Below are 22,423 nucleotides of genomic sequence, written 5' to 3'. Positions count from 1 at the left end.
AATCATTACCACATTAGTCCTGTGGCGTTAGTCTAATTGCTGTAAACAGAGGACGTTTGCGGAAGCCTCTTCATTACATTTTGCCACCTGGTTTGGCAGGAAATCTATTTGACTGCTTTACAGCTGTCCTTACGGCCTTGTTTCATGGAACATATTAGGAACTAAGTGTTGTGTATGCACTTTGTACATTACATACACAACACTACTGTTGTTACAGCATTCAAAGTAGTTTGAAATTGACATTAGGTGACCTTTTGGCTGTTAAGGGGCTTGCTCTTACGGTGTGTCCACAACGCCCGCGTGGGCAGCGCGTGGCAGCTGCGGAACGTGTTGTTTTTAATTTTGCCGTCCATGTTAGCAGGTTAGAGTAGCTACATGGCTCGGCAGCGTGTCAGCTGCGTCTCGTCTAGAGATTCGAGGTCTCGTCTATCAACTTTAATTTCACGATAAAAGTGTTTTTTTCTGTGGACAGAATTCTTTCATTTATTAACATAAGGCTTTTATTCTGAAATGTGTGCAGGACAGTGTTGTAGAACATGCAGTGACTTGCAGGGCTCCATGAATAAATAAAGTACCGGGTTTTAATTGTGGATTATTACTATTATTTACAAATTAACACACAGTTCATAACCTTCTTCTGTCTAAAGTAAATATAAATTACATTTATAATGAAATTAAATAGCCATTATGAAAGGCAAACTCTATATAGAAAGAAAGAGCTGGCAGCCCGGCAGCAGCAGAAACACAGCTGGTGTGAAAAACCGACGCGTGAGTCACGCAGTAGTTTAGAGAGGCAGCTGTCAGGCACTGCTCACGCACCCAGTGTGTCCAGACCATCAGTCTTCTAAATCTGTAAACACACAACCACCAAGAAAGAAGCTTTGGGGGCGGGACTTTGCTTATTTTCAACCGAACGCTGCCGTCCTGATATCTCACGTCCTCTCTCTGCTACCTGCAATCACTCATTTTTGTATAAACTTACATCCAAGTGAGGGCCCAGACACCTCCAGAATCAAAAACACTATTCTAGTGGTGCAGTCCAACATGGCTGGCGGACGATGATGATTATAATCAACAGCATATGGACAAAACGCTCTATGTGATATAACATTGCTGTTGGAATCCCTCGCTCAGTCCTACACAACATCTGTTAGCATCTAACTTTACACTAGCTACTTCCATTAACCATCTAACCGCAGACATTGGCTGCCCTCCTGTTCCAGTTGGTTGCATTAGATACATTGTGGAAGCTTAAAAAAACTTTTTGTGGTCTGATATTTTTGTTATTTGCATTCACAAACTTGGTTCAACTTAATATCTTCAGACCAGAATATGTTCAGAGGATAAATGATAACAACAACTTTGAAGGACCAGACCACATTTTGTTGAAAGATAATGATAAATTGCCTTATAATAACTAAGAATTGCAGATTAAGATATCTCTTTGGTCTAGGTGTTGCAGATGAAAAGCCATTTTTCACACACTGATTTGACTTTGTTGATCATGGGAGAGACAAAGAGAGAAAATGACACATTTCAAAATTGACTTGGACATGAAACATATTTCCTTTTAGGATGAGTCCCTCGGCAGGCTATTTTTGTATCTACGAATCACCTAATTTTCTATTTTCTCTTAAGCTTAAAGAGCTCACCAAGGTCTTCTTCTTCTCTCTGAATACCTGTATTATATCAGCCTTTATACTGGTCCAGTTTGATGGTATTAAAAACACAGGTCTGATAATGTGCCTTACATTATTAGACACATTTTCAGTTTACATACACAATAAGGACACTTGGGTTTCTGTGTATTTTGTTTCCACTCAGTAAAACGAGAACATGATTTGGGCAGAGGAGGCATCAGTCTCTCCACAAAGCTTTGTGCCTTAGCATGCAATTTTCCAAACTGTTGAACTTTTGTCATCTTTCACCACTTTGCCTGAAATGAAGCAGTGCACTGCCCTTTTCCCCAAAGTGAATATTTTTTTTGACTTTTCATGTAGAAAAAGGTGTTAAGAGGTTGCAAAAAGTGAGACAACAAAGCCTAACCTCTGAAATTAGAGCTTGCTTTGTAAATGTTGTAAATGCCCTTTACTTTTTGCTGCAGATACTTTGGCGAACCAAACAGACAAAGGGGTCTGCAGGTAATTAAGTGTACTAACTAAATAGAAGGAAACTGAAGGAGGTAAAGTCAATTTGTGCTCCTTTAAAGGGTAATTTCGGTATTTTTTTTAAAGTATACCCTGTTTTCACATGTTTTCTGTAATAGGGAACAAATTCTGAAACTGGTCCATTTACGTCCTCTGAAAGTACTTGTTTTTGACATGAGAGGCTGTGATTGTTGTTATAAGTGTCTGACATTATGGAAAGAGTCTCTCTCAAGAAGAATCAATTTCCGACAGGCTCCAAATAAAAGAAAGAAAAAAGTGGTTTTGTTAAAACCCAGATAACCAGTTCACAGTTTGGCCTACAGTGTACTTTGTACATACACTTTATGTATAGTACAATACCTGAGTATCTAGATGTTATTTTTAACCATATATCTCTGTAGTGTGGTGAAGGACTGTTGCTATGGGTAGCAAATACAAAACATGAAAAACATGGAATAGGCCTTCAATAGTTTAGCTGAATCTTATTAGTGAGTTATGTAATAGTTATAAATATGTTATGAACTATGTTCCATGTCAACAGCAAGTTCTTGGGTGGCATTTAGAGAACCAGGCTGCACGCACAGCGTCCTAAATGAACCAATTGAGCTGGTTTTAGCAACGCATGCTAATTGAATCAGTAAATTGAAAGGTCAATGGGATGCACAGTGGGATGTCACTCCAGCTCAGATCCCCTGGCACAGAGCACACATTATGGCCATGACTTTTTATATGAAAAAAAGAAAATAAATCCACTGTAGATCTGTGTTTAATTATATTGGATATATTACTTTGAATATGTTAATGTGTTAACTTATTTTAATGAAGTAAAAAGCTGTCTTAATCATAATTGAGTGAAATCCAATTATTAGCTAAAACTTCAACATCATAATTAACGAGTTATGTGACCAATTGACAGCAAGAGAACAGCAGCTTATTAGTCCTGTAGGGACCATGACAACTGCTTTGAAATAAAATGAAGTCCCGTTGATTTACTTGTCGTTTATTATGTAAAGGAGGAGTTGCACTAAACTCACAAACTAACCTACTATGTTGGTGTCTGAGCTGGCCTTGTCAATGTCATGACCATGTACAGTAGTACAGTAGTTATACCCCAAACAGCATTACAGATATGACATTAAGCACTTTTCTGTTGAACACCTGCCAGAGTAGTGCTTATTGATTATGTATATAAAGAGGTGGAAATCATTATGCAACAGAATATGGTAAAAAGAGTTATATGGACAGAGTTGTAGTCTAGTTGCCTTCATTTCCTATACATGTACATTTAATACTGCTGATTGCTGGTTGGTTCTCATGCCCAAGGATTAAAATAATTTAGTTTTCATTTTAATTTTGAAAGGCTAAACTGTCCTACACTACACTGAAAAGGATAAAACGCAAACTTTGCTCAATGGAAGCCTGTCTTGTCCGTTACACTAATGATGTTAAAGTCACTATGACCCTGTTAAATTACAGTGAAGGATAACGTCTGACCCTTGATTTGAGGCTACACTCTCACAGGATATACACACAGATCAAACTGGTCCAGTCAGAGAGATGAAATGATGGTTTACTCCAAATCAGTCTGATGCTTGTCTAATGAGCAGTGTGGCAAAGACACACGATGAAGAAAATCAATCATGTATAACATCTCGGCGAGCCAGAGAATTGTCAAATTTGTCAGCTAATTTCATGCTAATTGAGTCCCCAACCCGGCGGTTATTTTTAACCTCATTGCTGTTCTGATCACGTGGAGTAGCGAGGCCTTTTGCTCACGTGTCATTAATTAAGCTAAAAACATCAATCATGATTTTATTTCTCCCCCTCAGTGCCCGCCAGGATCACTAACATATCGAAGGACATCACAGTGAATGAGGGCAGCAACGTCAATCTAATGTGTCTGGGGGTCGGTCGACCTGAAGCCAACATCATATGGAAGCATCATTCGCCAAGAGGTAAGCCACAAGTTATGTTTTATTTCTATTTCTTGGTCTTAAAGCGGACTTTTATGTAAAATGTATTTGATGGAGGAGGTTTTGGTTTATACAGGGAGAAAATGAAGATGAAGAGCGAGTTTTAGAAATTCAAGGGCAGCTTGAATTTGGTAGTCGATGGGGAGTACAAAAGTACAAAACCAGATGTTAGGACTTTTGTTCTGCTTCTTAACAAATGTGTTATATTGTGCATTATCATGCCATCTATTTATAAAACCCCTCAGTTACTCGATAATGTGGATTTTCCAGAAAGTTCTCATCATTTTCTTTTCAAACTGTCAAAGGTAATTCAGAAATTTCACTAAACAAATGTGTTGGGCAAAGCTGCAACAGCATTACCTCGGTGTAAAGGTGACTGAACCACCACTCCTACGCACACAGCCCGATGTCGACATTTCCCACACAACGCACACCTCCGACACTTGCTTCACATGAATACTCGCCTACGTGCAGAACAGCCATTTACCTACAGCGGAATATGAATCTCAAGCTGTTATGTTAACATAGCCATGAGAGGATTTATGATGAATAATGCCTGGCTTTAATCTATTGACTAAGCCTTGTTTTCTTTTCAACTTGGTGGATTGGAGGGGTTGAAACTGCACAACCTGTGGCCTGACAGGACCCAACTCCAATCAACCATGATTTGGCTGGAAGCCACAGCTGCTTTGGTCTGTTCTGTTGTGCTGGCACCTCGCAGCCTGAAGGAGAGCCAAGACGCTCTGTGCGCCTGTATGTGTGTGCATGTATGTGTGTTCTGTGTTCTAATTGTGTCGGCTCCACGCTTCCCACTGAGCATTCAGCGGTGTGAGTCATGCGCTGCTTCTCTATAGGATCAGATGTTCAACCTCCAACATGACATGAATGCTTACAGCCCAGCTGTTCCTCTCTTACTCCCCATTATCTAGATCCAGCAGAATCTGGTTCTCACAGCCCAGTGGCTCTCCACCACCTCAGCCATCCACAACAATTCCAACCCTCCATTTGTAATCCATGTTGTACCCCAATATTTACTCTGATCATGATCTCCTCCCACAACCCATTTGTTTTGAGGTGGGAATTGTAATCACATCCAGAAGGGACAACTGAGTACAACGTTGTATGTTATGATATACATATAATTTGGCAGCTGTTTAGCACCTATAAGCTAATATTACTCCTATAATAGTGTTTTATTTATCTCTAATACAAGCAAACAATTAATGTGTCACCAGTAAAGGCTGATAAAAGCTGTATTAAGTAAGGTCCTCTTAATGCTAATATCCCCTAAACCCCTTCATTTCCCCAGTAGTAGAAAGAAAGGAAGTTCTAACTCACACAGGCTTCCTTTATTGGTAATCCCCTACTCCTACTCAATCACGCGCACGCCTTCGCCCCCTCAATTTTGCATAAACGTAGCTGGCCAGTCAGGAGATGCCTACCCGAATATGTGCGGAACCCCACAGTATATAAAGCAGCATCCATCACTGTCAGACATCCCACACCCTTATTCAGCGAGTGTTTTGTTATATTCTTTTAGCAGTGTGTACGCGAATGTATCCTGGGCCACATGACTCATCTGATGGCGAGCGCTCGTCTGCCTCGAGCATGGAAACGGCCTCTGTGTTCTACTGTATTCTGTCAGTACGTCTGTATTTTATTTAAATATATCTCATCTATATGCTACATAGTATACAGACTATAAGACTAGCAACAGGAAGTGTCGGAGATGTGTCGGTATTTTTGTTCCGCTGCTTTGCGCGGAGCTGACACCATACCGCCTGCCTGCTCGCTGTCTCTCCTCCCTGGCTCTCCGAAGCTCTGTACCCTGCTGTTGCCTGCCAAAGACAGCGGTGCCAGTGGACCGCCGGTACAATAACCTTATATTTTGATATCATAAAAATGTTAATACAATTTACCCGAATTCACGTTATTACTACTGACACTCTTGTAGTATTTCGTCACAACGTCTGCTGCATTAGCCATGTGTTTACTGTTTATTTGCATATAGAGCGGGGAAGTGGAAACGCATTCTAACGCCAGGTTTGAGCAGACGTACTTAAAGTTGCCCACTTGTGATCCGATCACTCAGGACGCATCTTAAGGGCCTAATTCTAAAAGCACATGTGGAGCCCTCTACCAAGGGGGCCCTGTCACTCCTGTGCCACTCGCTGAAGAGGGTGTTGGATGCCTGACAGCGAGGGACGCTGCCTTATATACTGTAGGGTCCGCACATATTCAGGTGGGAACGTCCGAATTGGCTGACTGCGTTAATGCAAAATTCAGTGGGGGAATGTGTGTGCCCACTGAATTTTGGAGGAGGGTATTACCCATAGAGTCCAGCGGAGGGCTTTGCATGTGCTTATAGAACTAGGGTTACAATAACGTAACCTTCGTCACTCCACACCTACCCTGAGCTGAAGCATAGCAGCAAGAGTAGTGGCACATGAAGCAATAGAATCACACTAGAAAGGTAATATACAGACGTCCGTTGCCAGGGAGCCTGGTATGATGTGTTTATGTGTGTGTGTGTGTGTGTGTGTGTGTGTGTGTGTGTGTGTGTGAGTGTGTGTATGTTATTGTCAACAGGGAAGATAATGGGTTATCTTCCTTGACATTTGTCTGAGTTGCACTAATGAAAAGAGACTATGTGGGGAGATGTTTGGGCAACCGAAGAAATTCTCGCTGGCAGTCAGAATCTTAAATGTTTTTTTGCTGCAGAGTGGCATTTCCCTGACTTGCTCCTCACCGTTTGCTTTTCATGTTTGTCACCAGCAATAATGGACTGTTCCCTCAGAGGATAGTGTTTGTGTCTGTTAGTACAGCACTAAAGAGAGCAGTCTTCTCCCCGAGTTAAACCGCATTTCTAGAAAGTCTCAAATCTGCAATGTAACTGCTTTCCCATTTTGATCGTTATTTTTCCGTGGCATATCATTTAAAATGTTCACACCCGCATGGTGTCAGGAACATGAGCAAATGTACTGTAGCGGCTGATGATGCAGAAAGATGCCTCTCCTTTCACTATGAAAATGACAAGTGACGTGAGAAAATTGGCTCCAGCGAACATGGGAGAAATATGGAAATACTGAAACAATATCAAAGTTGCACTGCCTAATTTGAGCCTGAAGTTTGTTAACAAAATCTAAACTGGGTTATTGTCAGATTCCCTGTCACAGTTTAATATGACTCTTGTTTCCACTGCACTGTTGAATGAAGGGAGACTCTACAGTATATGCCAATAAATCCTCCAATACAGATCGTGACATAAGTAAGAGATGTGCGGAGAGCCATAAATGTGTAGCCTCTACGGTCGTTTACTTAATGTCAATTTAAATCTCACCTTTATTTTGTGCACTGCAAGACTCGGTCCCTATTTCAACTCAGTGGAGACTATATAAATTATTCAGCGGTGTCCACTGAATCTCTGGCTGCTGGCCACTAAAAGGATTAGAAGATATATGGTTGGGGGAAAACAGTTTATTCAGGGGACAATGTGATATGGATCCCTTCGACCCATTAAGACTCATTAAAGTGGATAGGTTGTGAATGTACACTCTCTCTGTCAGTTTGTGCTTTTCTTTTCCAAATGACTTTGAAAGAAGGCTGTAATGTGTGCTGTCCTTTAGAAGTGCTGTGACTGAGTGGTATTGTTATTTCATATCAGTTACAGTGTAAAGTCACAACAGAAACAACAAACACTGTGTCTCCAGTTGTGGTGGTTTTTACAACCCGTTCTCATTCCAAACCCGTCACATATCATGACGCTTGGTCAGGACCCCTTCACGTGACTTTCTAATGCACTGGGTAGCCCAGCGTGTCAAACTATGATGCTCCACTACAGTCGCAGTAAACACTTAAACGTTAACGTGAATTCAAACAAAAACACTTTTAGGTTTTGGGGAACAAAACCACTTAAAAAAAACATCATGGTTGGGTTTAAATGACTACGTTTGTACTGTGAAGATGAAACAAAGGTCACAATATTGTAACGTTAGTTATATAAGCACATGTGGAGCTAATGCTCTCCTCCAATCATGCGTACGCATCCGCCTACGTTTACATAAACGTAGCCGGCCAATCAGATCGTGCCTCTCCGAATACATGCAGACCCCAAAGTCCCTAGCTGCCAGCTATACCACGCCCTCTTCAGCGAGCGGTGCAGGAGTGCCTAGGCCCCCTTGGTAGTGGGCTCTGGCTGTGCTCACGGCCGGGACAGAGAGCAGTGCGTGATGGCTGCCTCGCTCAACTGCTTCGTGTCCCACGCGTGTGGTGTCCACACCAACACCTTGAATCTCTAGAGGACACGCAGCTGAGCCGTACCTGAGCCACGCTACTCACAGGGGCTGTGTGGCTGCTCTAACCTGTTAACATGGACACTGAAATAAAAAACAACAGGTTCCGCAGCCGCCACGCGCTGCTGACGTTCCCTGTGTGGACGGGGCGTTATAGAACTGGGTTACAATATGGTAATCTTCGTTCTAATTCACACAGGCTCCGCCCTCAACTGGACTCTATGGGTACCGTTGGTGGAGCCCGATGGATGTACGCCTTACCACGACACCACATCAACCTAACCACAACGCAGCCCACTTATACTTCTTTATAACCTAGGCCACCACAGAGGAAAAGTCTGGGGCCCTAGCCACCTCAGATAGCCACAACTCATCTGGGTAAAGCCATGATCTAACACTGTATTTAGTGTAAAGCTCTTTGAGTGGTCGGAAGACTAGACAGGCGCTATATGCCATGTGATGCTGTGCTCATGAACATCATATCTGCCATGTAACAAAATGTTCACTTTATTGTTTTTGAGTTTAAAACAAATATATTTTCTTTTTTTTCCTACAGAGCTGGTTGTATTTTTATTTTTTTCAGATTTTAAGTCCTGACAACTAAATTGTGAGATGTGAAGGCTAATCGATGGAAGAATGTAGTGATGAGTGTCATTCAAAGTGTTGTACAGCAGAAATGAATGGCACACTGTTCGCAATGATGTTGCCTTCCAATAAGAACAATACACCGGCATCGCCTGCTGACACTCGAGAAGCAGTTATTACTGGGAGAAGAAAAAAGCATGTGAGCAGGTGTTTCTCACAGAAAAATGGAACAAAATTACATTTCATGACTCTTCACAATGTGCCGCCCACACGGGAAAAAAGCCTCACGTATTCTGTGTTTTTAGACGAGGTGTAGAAGACACAGGCCCGTTTGATTGCGAGCTCCATTATTCATCAAAATTGGAGGAGAAGTGATTTTTAGTGCGTTTCAAACCGACAGCTCCAATATCCCAACATCAATCCATAAATACGAGCCTCTAATCTTGGATTGGTGCTGGCAGTAACTGTTTTTAGAAGAAAATCGGCTCATCTCTCTTCATGGTTTACCTACAAAACTGTTCATTTCAGTGACAAGACCCGTCACATGGAAATAAAGAGCTGAATAAAAGAGTAAGCGTATCCTACATAGTGCATTATGTGGGCATGAAATAATGAATGTCTTTGACCGACTGACTCACCGTTGCTGACACATACATATGCAAGGGGTGGTGTGCAGTTGGCATCATGTCTCTCATCATGTTTACAAATGCTTCCAGATAGAATGATGGCCATTGTGTCATTTGGTTTAGCATTTGGGGGAAATTGTTGCTCGGAGTATTACACAATGAGACATCAACATATTTTAAATAGTCACAGTATTTACTGGAGAGATTATACAGTTTAATATAGTGCTAATGCTTAGCCCCCTATTCTCAGTTCCCTTACAGCTTAGCTTGTGAGGCTAACCTATGACACACAGGGTAATATTACCTTTGCTTTTCCATGACCTGCTCTCTCCACTGAGCCTCAGAGTCAGGTCTTGAAAGGTGACCCCCAAAGAAGATGTGACTCGGTACCTGTGTTCACACATACTGAGTGGAGCTGCAGGAAATAGCCAAGTGAAGTAGAACATGTCGCGCTGTGCAAGCAGAATGCAAACAGTTTTTCAAGCAGATATCTTATATTAGTATCTCGTTGACAACCCCTTTACATGCAGGAATTTCCAGTCAGTTGCTTTCGACCTCCTCGAAGCTATTCTTTGCAACCATTCCAATGCCTCTCTAGCTAGGCAACTCCAAACTCTCATTTGCAACAACTTTAGCCTCTTCTGCAGATCCTCTCCTGCTATTACGACTTGCTCATATATGTAATGTAACTGCTTCACCCTCTTAGTGTGACCCTCTCCTCCTCCACCAACTTGTGACTACTGTCGTGGAAATGTCCTTATAAGCACTCAGAAATAAACCCACTACACTACTCAGAAATAAACACACTACTGCAGCGCCTCACAGCAGCCTGGTCTCCTAACAATGATGTACAAAACTGCATTGTCATTTACGTTTCAAGGGAAACATATTTTCTCCTGAATTGGATTTTGACATATCACAAATACGTTTCTAATGAGTCCACCAAAGTCCGCACAGGGAGGAAGATAGAGTGGCTAGATATGTCAAACAAATACAGATCTTCCATGCAGGAGACCTGTTTGTGTCCTGTGTGAAACCAAAAGTCGACGGTGACTAATTTTCACGTCAGTAACTTAAATAATGCAAGAATCATACTTATTTAAAGCCTTATGTTTGCCATGTTATGATTTGAGCATATTGTTTTATGCTAATTGCAGTACCTGTGAGGGTTTCTGGACAACATCTGTCATTGTTTTGTGTTGTTAATTGGTTTACAATAATACATATATGCCTACATTTGCATAAAGCAGCATATTTGTCCACTCCCATGTTGATAAGAGTTTTAAATACTTGACAAATCGTTTGTCCTATGTTTTTTTTATTATCATAAAGCACAAATGTTGCTTTGTTGTATTTTTTTTTCCCAGGAGAGTGCAGTCCAGTCTAGAAAATGCAACTAAAAACGTAATGTAGTTTAAACTTACATGTATTGGATGTGGGTAAAACAGTCCTATTCTCCACTCCCCCTGTAGGTAAGGACATTCTTAATCTCAGCTAAAAACAGGCTGTAATATTCAAATGAAATCATACCCTCAACTCCCCACCCGTCGTCCTCTATTCCATGCCCTTCAACAGCAGCCACCTCCACAAGAAAATTGTCAACTTATGAGAACACGGCAGACACAAGGTGAAGGGCCAGAGAATTGGATAGTCACAGCTTAATTGGCTGAGAATGTGAATACAAATTACAGTGAGTAGTCAAGCCTGCAAGCCCTGTTAAAGGGTGAAGACTACGTGAAATGGAACAAGACATTATACACCCCCAAACATACAGGACAGGCCTTAGTTTGCCTCTTTACTTTGATCCAATTGCAGCTTCATAGAAATGACATTCAACAACAATTTATAATGAGCGTTTTGTCATCTGCACATTCCAGAGGTTTAACAGACTGGTCTCCTGAGGTGCAGTCATTGGTGTGCAGAAAGAAGAGCAGTGGGGAGAGTACACTTTGCTGGGGCGCGCCAGTGATGATGGTCTGGGTGCTGGATGTGATTTCCCCCAGCCTCACCTGCTGCCTCCAGGTCTGTCAGGAGGTTTGTGATCCGCTGACAGGTGGAGGCTGGGGCGGTGAGCTGGCTGAGTTTTAAGCGGAGGATGTCTGGGTTTATTGGTGTTGAATGCCGAGCTGAAGTCAACAAACAGGATCCTTGCGTATGTCTCTCCGGGGAGTCGAGGTGTTTTATTATGTAGTCCGTGTGCCATTCTGACTGCAATCATCCACCGACCTGTTTGCTCTGTAGGCAAACTGCGGGGGGTCCAGCAGGGGGCCTGTGATGTCCTTCAGGTAGGCCAAGACCAGTCTCTCAAAGGACCACAGACGTCAGGGGGACATCTGTGGTCGTCTGTAGGGGGGCGGGGGTCGCAGGTGGTTGTCTGATGTCGGAGCGGTTGAGGGGTGTGAATGTGGTCTTATTAATGGGACTCTACAGTGTGGGGGGGGAAGGTCTCCTGTAGTTGGTGATGTCCTGCAGGTCCGTCCACACTGACGCAGCGTCGTTGGCTGTTTTTCAGGTTTCCAGAGTAGCACCTCTTTGCATTTTGTTCTTTCTTTTTTTCTACAGATGTACATGCTTCTATTGGGCAATCACTATAGGAAGCTTTCATTAAGTGTTTTATATCAAAGATATATTTTGGGACCTTGAGTTGTCATAAAGAGTTGGCACCTCACCCAGGTCAATGTGTCTAGTTCATCTCTTTTAGGTCTTACTTTACCATCACTTAAATCATGTGGACCACATACAAAGAAACGGCACTGCCTGTTTTGTGGCTACGGAACTGGACTTACTTAAAGGGGTAGTGATGTAAAGATCAAGCGCCTTCCACCATTATACCTCCTGCTGCAGGTAAAGGAAGTCTCATAGGATTAAGATATCTTTACACAGCCTCTTATTTTCCAGCATTCATTCATTCATTGAGGTAGTAGTAGTAGTAAAGTAAGATTGTGAATGCAAGCAGTTTCTAAGTTCAAGCCCTTTGGCTAACATGACGGTGTAAGAACTGAGAACTATTGATTGCAATTAAAAGTGTGATCTTTATCATGACAAAATGTCAGAAAATTGAGTTTAACAAGTATGAATCTCTATGCCACAATATATTGCTATGTTGCAAGTAAAACACAATAACTATAAAAATGCAGCTACTCTTGCTTCTCTCATATAAAATTGGGTCAAACTAATTGGCGCCTGATTGCCACCAAATAAAGAATTCACTGGCACTGAGAATCAAATGTTCCTCACACAACAGAGTGAAACAAAAAATAATCTGCTTCATGAATATTCATGTCATTTTTAACTTTAAAAATGAGGATTTGGAGAGACCGCTGTTGCATTTTAAAAGTTTTAATGCTTATAACAAGGTGATGTTGAAGAAGACAATATCAACTTTAAATGTATGGCACTTTTCATTCTGCTTTCATTTGCTTTTATATAAAAAAGAAGATGACATAGCAACAAATAGGCAAGGTGTTAAACACTAGATGATTTCTTAGAAGGAGGTATTTCAGCCCATTCTCATTCCCAGGGCGTCAAATACCGACGCGTTGTCACGGCCTAGTTAAGAGCCTAGCGGCCGGCACTTTACACAAGCTGTATATCAAATCTAACACCGAGGTTCCTCCAAAAGCACCCATCTGGTTCCTCTGGCATATTCCAATGCTATTATTCCATCATATACACTAATCTTAATTATTGCATATGTTAATGAGTTCGCCTGCCTGATTGTAAACATGTAGTGAATTATTGTTGGAGAATTTAAATTTAAAGGAGAATCAGGCTTCTAGTGTGTTTTCGCCCACACAGTCTGTGACTAGTTATTAATATTTAAAACTATGCCTTCCCGACTGATTAAAACTTTTGTAATTAATTCATAGACCTTATTTACTATTTATTTATTGACACCTTTCCTGTAAGGTTCATCAAGACATGCCACTATGATGGTTAATGTATAAATGCATCCTTATGCAGTGGAAATAAATGAGGTTATTTTAAAGGTCCCAGGTTTTATCGAGCCCGTGTATTGATTTTAAATTATTTATAAAATAAACCTACTATGCCAAAAAGAACGCTGAAATAACAAAACATGTGAATCACTTGACTCAAATCATGTGAATCTAGTTAATCAATCATCCATCGTTATATACAGTCTAAGAATAATAAAATAATAACATATGTAAGGGGATAAAGCACTTGCTCTGCGTGTAAGATCACTCGCATGTGTCCTTTTGGACGACGACGACAAACAACCCAATTTGTCATTCTATTGTAGGACTTGTTTTTAGGGGCCATGAACTACAGGTTAGGTCAAACTCCCCATTAGTAGTAGAAACTACCCAACTAGCCATCACTACATGGGGACGTCACATGCAAACCTTCTATGCAGACACAGAATCTCCAGATAATCTTTGTGACGATAGAAGGTGAGGTGGTTCGGGCATCTAGTAAGGATGCCCCCTGGGCGCCTCCCTAGGGAGGTGTTCCAGGCACAACCAGCTGGGAGGAGACCACGGGGAAGACCCAGGACTAGGTTATTACTAGGTGGAGAGATTATATCTCTACTCTGGCCTGGGAACGCCTCGGGATCCCCCAGTCAGAGCTGGTTAATGTGGCCCGGGAAAGGGAAGTTTGGGGTCCCCTGCTGGAGCTGTTGCCCCCGCGACCCGACCCCGGATAAGCGGTTGAAGATGGATTGATGGACTTTTCACTGAGGTCACAGTGTAGGATCATCAGGTATAGTACGGTCTCCCTGGAGCTGCTATACAGATTCACAATCAAGTTCCCCATTTAAAGAAACGTCCATCCTCTCATCTCAACACCATCCCCAAATACACACAAGAGGACGAATGCATAATGTATAACATACTCGATGGACACTTTAATTCCGAGAGAAAGTTTGTGACGAGAGTGGAATCTTTTTTTAGCTTTGCACTTTTGTGTGGGATCGCAGTGTGCGTTACTATTCCTCGGCACCAGGGATTAAATGTTCAAAAACAAGGAAAAATACAATACGGTTTGTGACCCATTTTAAGTGCTGAGGGAGGGCTTTTTCTTTTTTTTTTTTTTTCAAATTCAGCCTTTAGTTTAGACAGCAGTGGCTCTGTGGCAGATAACATCCCAGGCATTATGTGAACAGCATTCTTATAGGCCAACAGGAGAGGGAAGCTCCTGTCTTATGCAAGTCAATTCCCCCCTGAAACCTATTTTAGAACATTTGGCAGTTATTAAAAAAAAAGAGGTCAAATGGTCATTTTCAGACTCTCACAGTTGCGATACAGAAGGATATCATGTCTGTAGAAAGATCACTTTGGTACTCTAAGCCAATTACTATAAATCAGACAGGGTCTAGCTTTGGGAACATGTCTAGAGATGCTGATCGTCAGCCAGCCAGGCAAAACACAGCGTTGGCTAGTGAAAATAAAACATATGACATTAGAGGAAAGCATTTCCCAATAACCTGTTGTGTGGCCTGTGTACTTTTGGGAAGTCTCCAAGCAAGCTTTCTTTTCAAATTTATTGGCCAAATGCACTTCTAAAATCACAGCGTGGGAGTGTGGGGGGGTTGTTTGGCTGTTAGAGGTGGCAAAAGCAGTCCGCAGTTGTGTGAGTACAGCATGCTGATGTAGGTATGTGTTTGCTTTGCAGTGAACCTGGAGGGCTCACTCAAACTTTCTGTTTCACCCCACCACCCACACAAGGCGCAAAAGGCTGTGAGAAAGAAGTGCAAAGCATTCAGAAAAAGTACGGACGAGGGTCTGAGCTTAGCGAGTCTGTGAGTGAGAAGGAGAGAGAAAAACAGTGAGGAGGAACAGAGGGGCACAGCGGGCTAAAGGAAAGATTAGTGCACCTAGGAGCTCCCAATTTGCTCTTAGCGCCGTCTTATCCGGAGCATTTTGCAAGTAAAAGCCATCAGAACGTCTCAGACAGGTGCAGACTGTTCCGAGTGAATGGCTTCTGCTCTCCTGTCCTTAATCATTAATCACAAAACCAATGCGAGTAATTTTCTCCTTGAAACTAAATCATTAATAACACATAGGAGGTGGACATTTGCACTCACACCTGTTTCCCTTTGCCAGAGTGGCAGAGGGGAGGGATCAGTTCACACCGTCTTATCTTGTGACTGAGGGTTAGGAGGAATAATGTTTCCTAATTAATTGCTATATATCAACATAATGACTTGTTGAACTACTTTGTAGAGGGGGTTTTATCTGGAGGGAGTCTGGTTTAATTCATTTCAATGAGACGTTATGAAATGCTTAGTAGTGGCGGCTTTGCTTATCAAAGATCACTGATGAAATTCAATGCACATTTCTGTACTCTCATACACAAAAACCCTGCCCCAATTAGACTTCCAAGGAGATGAAAACAGATAATAAGACCATTATCTTGCTTTTGGTCTGTGAAACAAGGATACGCATTATATTTTAAACAAGCAATTATTTTCAACTTGAATGTAACGAAAACTGCCATCCATTACACACCACAGGGTTGCTATAGGGACGTGACCTGCCAATGTTTTAAATGTCCCATATTGTGAAAAGTGAGATTTTCATGTCTTTTATATCATAAAGGAGGTTTAAGTGATATATAAATACTGTGAAAGTATCAAAACACTCAATCCAAGGAGAAATACACACAGCCCGTATTCAGAAACTCTGCATTTGAAACAAGCTGTCAGGATTACTGTCAATTTGTGATGTCACAAATATACAATATTTAGACCATTTCACAGTCTTAAACATAAACATACTAAATGTGTCTCAGTTTATTTTCTGTTGCAGTGTATGTGAGTGACATCAGCTGACAGGATGTCAACATTGACCCAAGCTGTTTCCTAGCAACGCACTTTCGTTGAAAAGTGCTAAAATGGAGCCTTTCAGACAGAGCATGAATACAGGTATATTCAGACAGACTATATGAGAAAAATAATGAGTTTTTTGAACATTAAAGCATGTAAACATGTTCTAGTAGAAACCCAAAATACAAACATGAACCTGAAAATGAGCATGAACTGTCCCCTTTAATCATCCACTGGGAAACTTTCCCTCCAATGATATGCAACCAGAATCAGTGGAGGTGTTCCTCTCCTGCTCACTGAACTGTAAGCATCTGAGTAGTTAGAAAACTCAAGTAGATATCACAAGTAATTTAGGCATTAAGGGCGTAGGATTCTTACGGTGTCTGTTTCTAATCAAGAGCTGTTGCTCTGCATACTCATGCTCATGCTCAGAGTTCTCCACTGCTTTGGGATGCAGAGGATACCAAGCATTTAGTGCCCTGCTTTCACCTCTACAACAGCTTGTTTCACTTTGACTTTCTCTGGTGAGGCATGCACAAATCAAAGTTGATGTTTCCGCACAACACGCATCAATGATTCTAAAAGTTTCCAAAGTTTTTTTTTTGTCAGAAAGAGATCCACTAATGCTCTCTTTACGACACCATTCAGCTGGAACATTGAATATTTCCATACAAATCTATTGATGAAGTTCATTTTGCAAAGGAAGCAAATAGACTTCCATTATCATGTCATCATCTAACATCATTGACATTCAGCGTTTAACCTTGAGCATGAAATCTCCATAATTATATCTTAGTAATTAACTTTATAGTCATTTATAAATGTTCAAAGGAATGGAACCACCAAGAAACTCTAAGCCTTCTTTTTAAAAACAAACAAATCATATTGATATTGTCAAACTGAAATTAGAATTCAAACAGTGCCAGCTGTATGTCCAAAGTGTTTACTGATCTGGTCAAAATTGTATAACCAACAAGAAACAAATATGCAGCACATTAATGTGTGTGTCCAACATTTACTGTTGCAGTGGATGGGTTTACATTGTGGTTAACTGAAATCCCAGTGCATATCATGCAGGTGCTAAAGGGTACCTCGTGCGGCAGTATCACATGCCGACTGCTGTGACAAAGCCTCGGTATCTGACGCACTTTGAATGAGAACAGGCTGTTATAATGTACTTCATGCACTACATGCATGTACTCATCTGGACCCATGAAAGGGAGACATAGCAGTTTGTTTAAGGTCCCAGTGAGACAGTGAAATATGATCCAGGATGTCCAGTTGGAGTAACAGATTACTTAATGCGTTTATAGGTTAACAGATGCCAAAACACTGCACAACATCTTTCATCACAAAAATCAATGTAGAAGAAGAAGAAGACATACTTTATTGATCCCCGAGGGGAAATTCAATTTGTTTCACTCTGTTGTTATTTTTACACATTGCACACACACAGGCTCAAAATACACACACACATGCACAAACAGGACCTACATACACATGCATTAACGGAGATACGTCAGAGCGAGAAGGCTGAACTGGCCACCCTTCGGTTCCCAAGCCGAGTCCCTACAGACTGAGCTACTGCCGCCTTCAGAAACAGTAAACAATAGAAATAAAGAGATTGTGTTACAAAGTAATCCACCAGGAATTTGCGCTTGCAAGTATTTGTCTAAACGCGGCCCACATGTGCAACACCTGCCGATGACTCAGCAGGAGCTGATATAGCGTCAACGAAAATGAACCTCCAGAAGGAATTACTGCAAATGTTAGCTTCCACTTTCCAAATGGACTTCACAGCAAGATGGGTCATCCCAAATGTTACAAAGGGTAAGATGTCTTAAAGGTCCCATATCATGCTCATTTTCAGGTTCATACTTGTATTTTGTGTCTCTACTAGAACATGTTTACATGCTGTAATGTTCAAAAAACACTTTATTTTCCTCATACTGTTGGCCTGAATATGCCAGTATTCACCCTCTGTCTTAAACACCATGTTTTAGCGCATTTCGACGGAATTGCAACAAAATTGCAACAGAATTGCGTTGCTAGGCAACAGCTTGGGTCCATGTGTACTTCCTGTCAGCTGATGACATTCACATACACCGCAACCAGGAATAAACTGGGACACATTTAGAAGGTTTACGTTTAAATCTGTGTCAAGGGTCTAAATATTGTATATTTGTGACATCACAAATGGACAGAAATCCTGACAGCTTGTTTCAAATGCAGAGTTTCTGAATATGGGCTGTGTGTATTTCCCTGTGGATTGAGCGTTTCGATACTTTCACAGTATTTTTACAGGGCTTAAGCCTGCTTTATAATAACAAAACATGAACATCTCACTTTTTTATAATATGGGTCCTTTAAATCTCTAATGGTTGATAACTAGGAACCTCAATGGTAAATGAAAAGCTTGTTGAAACACGGAGGTGGCGTGGCTCTGCGGGTTACACAGATATACATCGTGCCGCTGTACACATGTACATTTTATGTTGATCCTTTGTTGATGAGGCTGCTTTACTCTTACTGCACATATTATGTTCACTATTATGATGACTATTGGTGTGTTTTAGACCTACGTCGGGCAGTGTGCACTTTGTTGGTTGGTGGCAGTCAGTACATGTAGTTAGGCTACTGTGTGTGTGTGCATGTATCTAATAGTCGTATTTCCTTCACCCTTTACTCCTACTGTATGCTTTCTACAGAAATGGAGCCCTACACATCAGTATAGACAGCACACAAAGAGCTGTTATTACAAGGAAAGGTGAGGCTTGCAGTCAGAAAGTAAAAGTAGAGGCAAAGTTGTGAAACTGGATAATTTGCCAGGACACATGTTAGGACATATTGTTCTGGTGATAAATGACAGATTGCCTACCTGGTTGCAGAAGGCGAGGTTGAACAGTTAGTAGACTTTAACCACACCTTGTAGGAACTTTAACTGGTCCCAGATGCAGAAGCAGGTGTTTTTAACAGATCTAATCAATAATGCAGCAGTTCCTTGGAGGATGCTCTCCAAGCCCAGCTGGAAGATGCTGCTCAGCTTTTGTTAGTAAATGTACTGTACGTTGGGGGGAAAATGACGGATATACCTCAGCATCCACTCTTTGAACTTCTTTCTTTTGAAATCCTCTACAACACACAGCAGCTCACCAATGAATCAATCTACTATGAAGACTGATGATTGGCCTTTTTCCCAGCCTGAGTTACAGCACTTGCACTTCATAACTTCAGCTCTGAAAGGCTTTTTAATTCAGTCAGTGGTTTTAATTTGAAAGGGCCTGATGAGGGAAAACACCTATTGATTGATCATTGTTCTCAGGAAAGGTCATACATTTGAAATGAATGAGGCGAACGAGGGGAGGAAATGGGAGAATGCTCAGCAATTAAATTACGATGCAGCGGGAGGTAGGGCTGGGGAGGCTTCAAGTGGAATAAACAGCACATTCCGGGGAGATAACATGACCCATCATCAAAGGCACGTGGGAGGAAAAGAAAAAATGATTCTGCTGTCATCTGAGCCGGAGCGGTGTGGAGGAAGGAAGGGACGGCATCGTGACTCTGGACTGCTGTTGAGCCTTGCTTATTAGCACAGATAGCTTAAGGGACTGTTTGTTAAATGGTTGTATTGTATAGTTATTTTATTTTATTGAAGTTTGTACATATTACAGAAACAAGCGAAGTCGCTACTCCTACCATCCCCCTTACCTCCCTCTCCCTCCCATCTTCCCACACATTTAGATTGACAGGCATGGTAATAAACAGACATATGGTCGGAGAGAAAGACAACCAGAGGGTGAGACGTACACATAGTTATGTGAATTGACGGATGAAAAAAAAGCTAGAAAGACAGACATACGATTGGACAGATAGACAGGTGAGCAGTCGGACAAACGGAGCAAAAGATAATGACAGGGAAACGGGGAAAATAAATGCGGGGGAAGATAAATGCGGGGGAAGATAAATCAGTAAAATAGCAGAAGGCATGGCGGAAAGCAATGGTTGTAGTGAGAGAATAAATACAATAAAAAGCAAATCAATTATACAAATAAAAATAAAAAAATAAATTGTAAGTATAAGTAATTGACTCGATAACCCTCACAGTGTTACAGAATTACAGAACAAATAAATAAAGTAAATAACAAAAAAATAATGATTGAGGGTAAATTCAAGGAGATAATAATAATAATGATAATAATAAAAACAGCAGCAATAATAATATAATATAAGTAATAGCAGATTATAATTTTAGATAATAAAAAATATCGTTAAAGGTTACTACATAAACAAATAAATATAAAGTGCATAAGCAGTGTGACAATGGGATAGGATGCTATGTGGCGTGTATGCCGCTTGTTTAGGGTATTAGTTTATATTACAGAGTACTAAAGACAATTAATGACCACATTAGTTGATAAAAAATTTAAATTAAATTAAATACAGGACCAAGAAAAAAAAATAAAAAACTGTGTGTGTATGATGGATTAGTTTACAGGAAGATTTAATCAGGTTATAACAGGAGACCTGTTTTTTTCAAAGTGTTCGGTTTGGTGCTGATGTGAAGTTCTTTCCATTGAAATATGTCCCGTGAGAAGGTTTATCCATCGGGTGATGGTTAATGTGTTTTTTGATTCCCAGTTCAACAGGATGGTTTTCTTAGCGACAGAAAGGGCAGTGAGTTTGTTTCTGTAGTTTTGGATGGTTGAAGAGAGGGAGAGAGGGATGGAGAGAGAGGTGGATGCTACAGCTCATAATGAGGAATATCCTGTCGGTGACCTGTTTGGTGGGAAGAGCCAGGTGGAGTGGAAGTAATTGTCTGACGTGTTCAGTGTGAACACGTATCTGAATTTATACATCTTGTGTTGAGTAATGTGTGTTCTGTATTGTATTGTATTAGCGGTAGGTTAGTATTGCTCATCACTGTGAAGGCATTCCTGCATATTTGGGTCCAGACGTCTGTGTTGGGTAGGGAGGGATTTTGTTGAGTCGTGCACCCATTTCTGCTGAAGTGCACACGCAGCTTGTGTGATGATGTGGTTATTTGTAAGGAGGATTTGCAATTAGCTGTTTGTTTTGGAGATAACTCTCACTGCCTCTATGCTATTTACTCATTGCATTGGTTGAACTAAGGTAGGGTCTTATTCTTGTTTCAGAGAAAAAAAAAGGAATTGTCTAGGTAAGTTTTGCAGTACATGAGAGGACACAGTAAGTTGGGCTGGTAGGGGTTTGGGTGGTAGTTTGCGGTGTCAAAAGGTTTAACATTCTTTGAGTTGCTGAGTCATATGCAATACTTTTTTTCCCCCATATGTTCAATAAAAAATTGCAAAGCTTATTCACATTGCTTTGTATGTGTATTTATGGATTGCGGGTGTCTCGCCTTACCCACGACTTGTGTTTCTTCGTTCATTACTTGTCAAACGTTTAACCAACCCGTTCTCATCCACAGGGCGTCAAACACAGACACTTTGTCACGGCCGTCAGTGTTACCGCCGCACAAGGCACCCTTTTGTGGTGGTAGGAGACGCACCGGGCTTTCCATTAACTACAATGTAAACTCATCTGCGGAAAGTGCTGTGGTGAATAATTAGTGAGAGAGACACACAGGGCGAACGGGAGGGGAGGTGGATGGGCTCAAGAGCACAAGGCTTTCATCCAGGAGACCTCGGTTTGTGTCCCACGTGTTATATTTCACTTTCACTTTACAATCAGTTGTTATTTCATGTCCCGTGTTCACCACGTCAAGTCACATTTGCACTGTTCAAACATAGTCATTTTAAGTCCAATCATTGTGTTTTTTTCCTATACCTAACTAAGTGGTTTTGTTGCCTAACCCTAAGGAAGAGTTTTTGTTTAATTCACAACATTACACATGTTTTCTAGGACCCAAAAGTGATGATGAGGGGTTGTTAAGCATGTGTTAAGCATGTGTTTTGTGCGAGGGAAAAGGTGACACCGAGGGATTTTGACAAAGCGCCAGTATGCGATGAGAACGTGTTATTTAAACTACATT

At 41.2% G+C, this 22,423-nt stretch overlaps 1 protein-coding gene across 3 annotated transcripts in view; it reads left to right on the top strand.

The window, feature by feature from the left end:
- Nucleotides 1-22,423, top strand: part of opcml (opioid binding protein/cell adhesion molecule-like) — a 264,962-nt gene that overhangs the window by 219,194 nt on the left and 23,345 nt on the right. For all 3 annotated transcript variants that reach the window (XM_037748480.1, XM_037748478.1, XM_037748479.1), the window contains one exon: nt 3,977-4,102. In XM_037748480.1, the coding sequence (XP_037604408.1) occupies nt 3,977-4,102 (126 nt within the window). The remainder of the gene's footprint in view (nt 1-3,976; nt 4,103-22,423) is intronic.

This window comes from Sebastes umbrosus, chromosome 17 (genome assembly GCF_015220745.1).
Source record: "Sebastes umbrosus isolate fSebUmb1 chromosome 17, fSebUmb1.pri, whole genome shotgun sequence".
Lineage (NCBI taxonomy): Eukaryota > Metazoa > Chordata > Actinopteri > Perciformes > Sebastidae > Sebastes > Sebastes umbrosus.
Note: the sequence above shows the minus strand (reverse complement) of the source record. Positions and strands in the feature narration are given on the sequence as shown.